This window comes from Phaethon lepturus, unplaced genomic scaffold (genome assembly GCF_000687285.1).
Source record: "Phaethon lepturus isolate BGI_N335 unplaced genomic scaffold, ASM68728v1 scaffold38612, whole genome shotgun sequence".
Classification (NCBI taxonomy): domain Eukaryota; kingdom Metazoa; phylum Chordata; class Aves; order Phaethontiformes; family Phaethontidae; genus Phaethon; species Phaethon lepturus.
In genome coordinates this window covers 33638-43298 of record NW_010524857.1, presented here as the reverse complement: position 1 = coordinate 43298, position 9661 = coordinate 33638, and the positions used below count along the sequence as shown (strand labels likewise).

The 9661-nt window shown below is 37.1% G+C and overlaps 1 protein-coding gene across 1 annotated transcript; it reads left to right on the top strand.

Moving 5' to 3' along the window:
- The first annotated feature begins 4403 nt into the window (after window positions 1-4403).
- On the top strand, window positions 4404-9033 carry CMPK1 (cytidine monophosphate (UMP-CMP) kinase 1, cytosolic). The gene is made up of 6 exons (XM_010282571.1): window positions 4404-4439; window positions 5176-5322; window positions 6134-6286; window positions 7813-7889; window positions 7970-8066; window positions 8530-9033. The coding sequence occupies exons 1-6, from the start codon at window positions 4404-4406 to the stop codon at window positions 8569-8571; spliced, it is 552 nt and encodes a 183-aa protein (XP_010280873.1). The 3' UTR covers window positions 8572-9033.
- The last annotated feature ends 628 nt before the right edge of the window (window positions 9034-9661 follow it).

The window sequence follows — 9661 nt, the reverse complement described above, 5'->3', positions numbered from 1 at the left end:
GTGTAGGACAAAACGACTGTTTTATTCCTGACTTTAGAACTTTGCTTATAAAATGGTTATGGTAAAGTCAAGGAAAAAAAACATGTTCTTCAAATCGGCACAAAATATGCTTTCATGTACTTAAATTTTAAATCCTTACAACCTTTGACTGAAATGCATAGCTTTTTCATTGGTGGAAAGAATAATAACTAAATCATTTGTCTTTATTCCAAGCAAGATTTGAGTTGTATTTTTTGTTTGTTTGTTTTGGCAAGGTGATTCTGTAGGGATTTGGAGTATGCAAGACATCCCTCTCTGTGTAGCTAAAATATAATTCACCTCCACTGTAGCCCTATCCTGTATGTTTGTGGTAAATCTAAAATTAATTCCACAAGATGGGATGCTGAGCCTTCTTCTTTTATAAGAGCATAAGTTAATATCCAAATGGAAATAGCTGTTAAGTTGCCTTGGAATATATGATAAGGAGATTTCCTGGGGTGAAGAAAACAATACAAAGAAGAACTCATTGTATCAGAAACACTCCTCTGAAAGTGGGAGTGGATTTAGGTTTTGCTGTTGTATGTTAATTGTCTTTTGGAAGTCTGCGGAGGGACAGCGTTAACTTCCTTGAAATAAAAATGTTTTTTGAATTGTTTGCTTTAAACTCAACTTCTGAGATCTCTTTCAAGAGTGCCAAGTATTAGTATTCTACTTAGCCTTCAGTTCTCATAGTTGTTTTTTGGAATATAAGTTTGTATTTCTGAACTTTGGAGCTTTTTTTAAAACATAGTGAGTGATCATTTAAATCGACCCCCTGAAGATTTATCCCTATATGTTTCCATTTTGCAGAACACTGGGTATTGAATTTTGGACTTTCCCAAACATACTGGGTGCCTTTTATTGAGCTCAGCATTCCTGAAACACTGGGGTGCTCTGTTTGCCCCCCCCTCCCCTGGGGGCACTGTCAGTGGGATCTCCTTTGTGTGTTTTGTTTTGTTAATGTGGGTTTTTGTTTGTTTTTCCTCCCCCAGAGGCAAGAACATATTTCAGACTAAGAAAATGTCTTCAGTTTTTTTATTGGAATAAGCAGACAGAAGGTCTATTACTGCATTATAATTTATACCCCAAAGTTTTAATTCCATGTTCTAATTGCTAATACAACAGACAAAAGCTTCTTAGGTTAAAAAAAAAACAACAAAAAAACAAATGAAGGCTGCAGGCTTTACACGGTTCTATTTTTATTTTAGCCAGTTCTTGAATGGTGTATGTACCAAATTTTGGTTGTTTATTAAGGTTGCCCAAGATATGACAGGTCAGAACTAGGGCAATAAAAGTTTGTATTTTATTTGTTTAGATCTTAAGCCCTGGGACTTTCATTTTCAGAGTAACAACGATAAGCCAAGATAGGAGTCAAGGTCAAAGTAGTAATTTGTGTTTCTCTTGCTTTTTCTTGGCTTCTGCTTACTTAAGGAAGTATCAAGCTGTGTGTTCAGTGGAGAGATGTGTTTGTTGCTGGACCACACAGGGCAGAATCAGAAATAAACCTTGTGCCCTCGAAAGCTGGCTGTGCGAGGAGTCCCAGCAGCAGCTGCTGCACACCGCTGACCCTCTCTTACTGCCTCAAGGAGATTGCTAGGGCAGACTCCGCCTTATTCAAGTGTGACACAGATATGACTCATGTATTTTCAGTTGGATTCATCTATTTATTGTACTTACTGAAAACAAAGCATGTTCTGTCTGTGGAGTAGAAGTTGCAAATCCTGGCTGACAGAAGAAAGCTTAGAAGTGGCTATAGGACAAGGGAGAGAAGGGCATCCCAGGGAGGCTGCAGTCTCGAATTGTAATCTGGACATGTGGAGCATACAGCTTGCATGTACCAGTTTGCCCTGCTGAATGGGGACTGATTTTGCCACTACGTGACAAAAAAGTGAGCAATGACTTGCTCTGCTCTGTACAGTACTGTGAAGTGCTCTTCTGAGTGACACCTCTACGGCAGGATTGATGGAAACTTGAGCTTTCCTTTCCACAGCACTGTGATTTTAGGAGTGGTTTGGTTTATGTTTTTTTTGGTGTGGTGGTGTGTTTTTTTTTTTTTTTTTAAAGCAAAGAGGGAAGATGTCTATAGTGGGGCTGAAGACAGCTGATTTTTATCTTTTTCATTCACAGTTAATTTTTGTAAGAGATTTGGATTAGAGTTCTCCAAATACAAAAATAGTTTTACAAATAATGAGAACTTGTGTAATAGCAATTTAGTGATTTAATTTTTTTTTCTTATTACAGTACAGCATGCCAGTCCACTAGCATAGCAGAAAACATTCTCTCTGAAACAAGTTTTAGAGTAGTTAATTCTGTATTTTCTTTTATGTCTCTGTCCAGATTTTAGGTGCTTGGCATCCAAGTATTTGGAAAACTTTTTTAACCTAGTTTCTATTTCAAGTCTTCCCTTCAGTCTGACATTATGAATCTAACATATATGCATCCTTCAAGAACTGGAGAAACTGCTTTTTCATTGTTTGGCAGCCACAGTCCCGATCCCGTTCTGATTTTGGAGGAGAAGAACTAAGCAGCAGCAACAAGTCACGTTCTGGGGATTGCATCAAGATGTGCTTGGCACTGCTGGAAAGTCATGCTGGCACAACGCAAACTTCAGCAAGATGCTGTTTTGCCTCCGTTTTTGTGCAGTTACATCACAGTCTCTTTTTGCAAGCTCTTGGGGATGTGGTGGTTTTCTCCAATTCAGGACATTTGCTGAGGCTTTGTCTCACCTAAGATGAAAGAAAACTTTGTGCCCTGTATGAATTATTAAAACTGGCCAAGAGTAGTAGTGTGAGCACTACAGTTCTGAAGCCTTCTCTCTATGGAGCAACAGCCAAGCCTTTCTCCAGGCTTGTTTGCATTGTTTAAACTGATGTGTTGTCTTTGGCTCTTGACTCAGTACAGTTAACAAATAGATGTTTTGCCCCTGAAGGAGAGGTTTGGTTTTCTTATTTCCTGGTTAATCGATTCTGAAGGTTACTCTAGAATACAATTTACTATTATCTAAATCAAGTCTATTTATGCAACAGCACTTTAAAACACTTCTATCTTTTACTTTCCTGCCCAGCTGTTAAAAAACTATTTTAGTTTGCTGTTGCAAAAGACAGAGAATTCAAAAAATTGTCTGACTCAATTTTGTTTTTCATGCATGAGAAGGGAAATGCCAAGGAAAATTAAATGGTTTGGTAATCCTCTAAAACTGAAGGGATTATGTTTTCCTCCTGTTTTCTCCTTTGTAGAAACTTGATGTTAAAAATACCATCATTCTTTAACTTTAGCTAGAAGGACTACATGTTAATTCAGGGCTCAGCAGAGTAAGGTTTCTTGCTTATAAGGAAAGATTTATTCTGGTTTATGGCTTCTGTAGTTCATAGTTAATATTTAGATTTGCAATTAAATAGGCGTATCCAAATGCAGTGCACATTAAAGCAGGAGTACAGTGAGCTTATAGAGGATGTCTGTGGGGCTTTTTCTTCACAGTTATTTAGAGCAAAATCTTTTTTCCTTTTTCTTGCCAGCTGTGTAGAGTTTTAGAGATTTAGGTAATTTTATCCCTTCTTAAATTATGACTATGGCAGAACTAACTTTCCATGCTTTTGTGAGTGAAATTGGAAAGCAACTGAAATGTTTTTAAAGTCACTTAGTGGGTTGTGTAATATTTCTGTTGTACTTAGTCCAGTAGCCAAGCTTTTAAATCCCAAGTTCACAGCCTTAAAAAGTGTGCGGTCACATTATTATGCTGCTCAGGCACCTTTTTTGAAATTTGCTTTGGATGTTGCTGCAGCCAAGCTGATAACCCTGAAGTTTTTTGCTGCTGCTGTTTTGTGTAAAAACTTTAGGATGAGTCTGTATAGGTGTACTCTGTTTTGGATCTATAGCTAGCTTAGCTAATCACCAAGGAGATGTCTTTAGTGCCTGTTTTTGTGGACTCTATTTGGTCAAGGAGCATAGTACACTTTGTTAGTTTTCTTGTGGTGTTTAATTGAGCTGGGAAAATTATTGGTTTGTGCTCTGAAATTTCCTTTATAACAACGCATTTCTCTTTTGTAAGAGTGCGTGTTTGCACTAGGTGTCTATTTATGATGGTAAATGCCTGAGAAATTCAAGTGTAATAAATCCTTTTCATTGGTGTTTGCATTAACAACTTTTTTAGATGTAGTTTGAGGTGAAAGAAAGAGGTGTTTGCTGTTTTCCTGCATACTGGTATCAAACTGATAGATTTGGACCTGACCTCTTGGCTCTCTTTCTGTTCAGTGTTCATGGTGTGACGTAGGGTGGCACCAGCATAGCTGTTTACGTTCATCTGCCCCCTCATCATTCCAAGAAGGCACTAGTCTCCCTCAAGGGCTGCCTTCCTTGTTTGTCATGTTCATCCCAGGGAAGGAGGGATGACCTACGGGTACCCTGCCCATACCTACGGGCAGGTACGCGGGGCTGGGTTTGGAAGAGCGCACGTGTAGGACTGTTTGTGTAGCTGCAGCGTTAGATGCAGAGTTATAAGTGATTTGGCCAAGGCAGGGGACAAGTTGGTGCCAGAACCACAATGGGAACATAAGGATTTCTGACTCGTGCTGGCCTGGGAAACATTTCTCCAGCTCTAAAGGACCTGGAATCACCTCGTGCTTTTCTTTAGTAGAAGTAGGTAATTAGATGAAATTACAAACCTGTTGCATAAACATAGCAAGGAAAAACGCTGTCCCAACTTTTTCACTTTGGAAATTGAGACTTGACCCAGCAACTGATAACCACTTTCACTTTTTACGTAGTTGAACTGGTATAGCTTGTATTGGGTCTGGTGATTGTTAAATGTCTCATTGCACGGTGTAATGTTTCAGGAAGCTCTTTGGGGACTTTGAGGCAATCTGGTTTCTAAACATGACAAAATTACCTTTGAAAATTGGACACGAATGCCTGACCAAAGGCCTGTTGAGCATTTTACCCAAGGATCTGTCAGCTGCTGTGCTTTCTGTGCATACTGAGTATGCTGTATTGTCAGATTACACACTGACGGTGGAATAGATCTGTCGCTAGCAAGATGTTATTACCTGTATTTTTCCATTGTAATGCAAAGATAAATGTGATTGACACCATGGACTGATGCTAACTTTGCACGTGTACTAATTCAAGGGAGTCTATGCCTGTTTGTTTTGCACATTTCAGAAATATGGCTACACGCACCTTTCCGCTGGTGACCTCCTTCGAGATGAACGAAAAAGGCCAGGCTCACAGTATGGAGAACTCATTGAGAACTACATTAAGGAGGGGGAAATTGTACCGGTTGAAATAACAATCAGCTTGCTGAAGAGGGTAAGGAAAGGGCTATTTCCTTGCTGGTTCAAGCTTGCAGAATAAGCAACAAAGCAGTGGCTGTATGCTGGAAGAATTGCCTTTCCTCTGTTTTTTCTGGGTGGTTGGAGGGCAGTAGGTGATGGCCTCCGATACTGGGGATCTGTGTGAATAGGTTATTTCTATTTTAATTTATTAGTAGCTTTAGGAAAATCATTGAAACTCTGTATTTCTTATTTCCCTTACCTAGCTTTTGGACCTCTTAGTCAGCTCAGTTACATTTGACTGGAGGGTAGAGGCCTTAAAAGTACTAAGTTTCTCTAAGTTTTATCAAAATAGCCAGGTGAAGGAGAAGAGCACCTCTGATAATGTTCCTGTGTAAGGAAAAGCTCCAGCCTTTATCTTTATTAGATGTCCAGGAAAACAACCGCAGTATCTCCTTTAAGACTGAAAAGGCTTCTGTTGCTCATGGCACTAAATTTATCTGGAGTTTTTCCATTGGAATTAACTCTAGATCAGGGATGTTTTGGCATCTTAGTATGTAATAGCACTTTCCAATATCTTGTAGAAAATCAATGTTTAAAGCTGGGATTCTGTGTTACGAGATTTTGAATTCACTATTTCATAAAGCTCAGTTTGAAAGAAGGCTATATTGGTGCATCAGTGTATTAAGTAGCATGAATTTGCAGGTGAAACAATATGTTTTGTAAATCTGCAATAATCCTAAAATAAATGCTTCTCAACTTACCATGTCAACATTTTGGGTGTAATTTAATAAGTAGATAGATGGTTGTATGTGCAGGAGATGATGAATTGGATTCTCTTTTATCAGGCTATGGATCAAACAATGGCTGCCAATTCCCAGAAGAACAAGTTCTTGATTGACGGATTTCCCAGGAATGAAGATAATCTTCAAGGCTGGAGTAAGACTATGGATGGAAAGGCGGATGTTTCTTTTGTTCTCTTTTTTGACTGTGATAATGAGGTAATGAAGTGTGTTATTCTGTAACTTCCCTTCTTTCTATATTGTGACAGTCATTCAAGAAGAATAATAAAACTCTCAGGTAGTGAATGGACTAGTGCAAGAGTAGAAGGAAAATTTGGTCTGTGAGTTTCAAGGATTTTTTTGCAACTTGCTTTTGCAGATGAAAAACTGCATGTTTTTGAAATAGCAGGCAGATAATTACACTTGGTGTAATCATGTGCAAATAAATTATATTGAAGAAGTACTTCAGGCAATTGCATTCTTAGGGAAAAGTTATAAAAACTTTGAATACCTTATCCAAAATTATTTGGTTAATTTTCACATGGACACATTACTCTGTTTACTCTTAGTAACTGTTGTTTAACCCAAAATGAACTTGATAGCAGGGTCTGCTTTAATTCTAAAGTGCTGGCAGCAGCAGCCTTTATTTTCATAGTTATGAGCTGTGCTATGGGATAGCCAGTAATCAACGTTCTATTCAGCAAGTCATTAGATTACAACGGCATTTTGACAATGATACCTTATATTCATTTAACAAGTGCCATAATATGCTGTCTTTTTAATATGTCAGTGCCCTTGAGGCATAAAAACTGTTATGAGAATTCCAGCACCTTAAGCTGACTTTCTTCCTTTTACATTTTTCCCCAGTTTCCTGAGAAATTTTATTACTTTTGTTTTTACTTAACTGCAATTTCTTTAGTCTCAAAGAACAAATGAGGAGTTATTCTTTTCTGTTTAAAAACTTAAATAAGATTAAAGGAATTTTTTCAGTTGGTGGGGTGTTAATTTGGGGGTTACAATTTTTTTACTAGATCTAAAAATAGACAACAATGCCTACATGATCTTCTGTTTTTTTTTTTACCATGGTTGTTCTTTGTAGGAAAAAATAATTTTTAACCATTGTCCTCTTGCATGAGTAGGATAAGTATATTCATGAGGTGTACATGTGTCAGCGTTGCTTACTTTACGTTTGAAAACTTACTTCATGGGGCAGCTTTTAACTATAGTTAGTTCTTCAGTTTTTACTTAGATGTTGATTTTTTTTTTTTTAAGTCTTCATTATAGCAATGTCAATTAAGCACACATTAACGTATATGTAGCCTTACAAAATTATTGGGAGAACATACAGTGACTTTCTTTCAGTGCAGGCATATATTAGTAGTATCATTTGACATGCTGCTTTTCAGAAAGTCTGAACACATCCTTTGAAAATGAGGTAATTTTCTTCTTTAAATGTCTCACCTTGGAGACCCAGTCAAACCGCAGAACATGATGTTGCTTTTACTTCCACTGACCCCCCAAACCCATTTTAAGAGACCTCATTTTGATAAACTGATAAAGTGAGAAGAAGATTCTTCTCTGGAAGAATCTAACTTTCCATGTGAATTCTGGTTGCAGCCGCCAGATGTGGACAGTATTTTGCGTTGTCAGGCCTATTTAGATTTTCAGGATTTTTGTTTTGTTCCTGTTTTCAAGATAGCACCTTGTGTTCTTGGTTGTGATAATCTTTTTGATGTTTTTTGTAGATATGTATTGGCCGCTGTCTTGAAAGAGGCAAGAGCAGTGGTAGGAGTGATGATAATCGTGAGAGTCTGGAAAAGAGGTACTATCTCCAAAACTTTTCAGTTCCCTTCTGTTTGTATTTTACTATGTAATGCTTTTTTCCACTGTGCTTTCTCTTAGAATTCATACTTACCTGCAGTCTACTAAGCCTATAATAGATTTGTATGAGAGAATGGGAAAAGTCAGAAAAGTGGATGCCTCTAAATCTGTTGATGAAGTAAGTATATAAGCCAAAAAAACATGGGGATGACAGTGGCAGGGTACATATTTTTGGCATTCTTCTGAGATGTGTGTATGTGTGGTTAGTGTGCTAATTAAGCACTGATGTGTATTACTGAGGGAGGCTGTGGAACTCCTGAAGAACTGATTAAGATGTGAGTAACTTTAAGAAATCCGTTAGTTCTGCTTGAACATGAGCTGTACTAAACACATTTTCAGTGTTTCTGTGTTTAACAGTGTCTTTCTCACTTTTATGAGCTTTTACTTTTCTGAATCATTGCTCTTCTGTCTGAGTTTCCCAGAATTTATGCCAATTCCACTATTAAAGAACTACTGTGAATGTTCTAAGAAAAAACTATATATTTTTTAAAATGCTGTCAATTATTGTGTGTGCTGGTTTAACTTGAAGTTACTGTTTGACTAACACTTCATAAAATTAATATTCTTCTCTCTCTTTTTAGGTTTTTGAAAAAGTTGTACAAATTTTCGACAAAGAAGGCTAATTCCCAGCTTGAAAGTTCATTTAAACTTGTGCTTGAATCTTGCTTGAATAGCTGCTACTGCAGTCCACTCTTTGTAATTGTTTTAAAAGATTTTTTTTTTATTGTTTTTCACATATCTAATGATGACTGGAAAAGCAGTTAATTACAAATGGATGTGTTTTTTAAATAGGAAATAATTTCTTGTGGCTATCGTATACAAATTTCAGGGTTCTCCATTAGTAAAAGTTCAGTTACTTACATGTCAAAACCACAGTTAAAACATCTCTCTGAAGAGATTCTTCTGTCACAGTTCTGTGCCTATCGTGGGCAGCCCTTCTTATTCCTTATTGCCATACACCTTTTATTTTATTTTTTTTTAAAGGATCAACTAAACAGTAGCATTAAGCAGTGAGGGACCCGTGTGCCCTTGCTTGTTTTTCGGATGCTTGGACCAAATTTAGCAGATACTTTTTTTGTCATGAAGTTCCCTGTTATCCCCAAACCTGAATACTGTTAGTGAAGCTACAGTTACTATGAGAATATGTTTTAGCAGTTCTCACAAAACTATTTAATATGCTGTTCAGCAATAGACATACAAAGTACTTTATGGAAAGTGGTGCTTTCTTATGACTATGGGTGTAAACTGTCTGACAGGTTCTTGAGTACCTGGATGACATGGCCCTGGGCTTTACCTTGTCTTCATTTGTAAAAGGTTAAGAATATAATTTTGAAGTCAGGGCAGTATTTCCATATTCATTTATTTTAAATGATAGTTATGTTCTTAATTACAGCATGGTCTTCACAAGATGGCAAAACTCTTAAATAGTGTACAATAAGCAAAATCTTCTAACAGTTCTGTCCTTTCTAACATGTGGAAGGGATTTTCTGTATTATTATTATTATTGAAATGCTGTGTTACTGAATGCTTTAAGGTTTGTTACCTGGGGAAATATTTTTATGGTTAAACTAGTGAATTTGTTTCCCTAAAAATGGTATAATTTTAATAGCTGTTTGTTTAAAAAGATTGTAAATTACTGCACTTTTGTTATGATGTGGTCAGCTGAGGGGAAGATACCTGCAGAAGAAAGTTCCAGTCCCTTAAACAAATTGG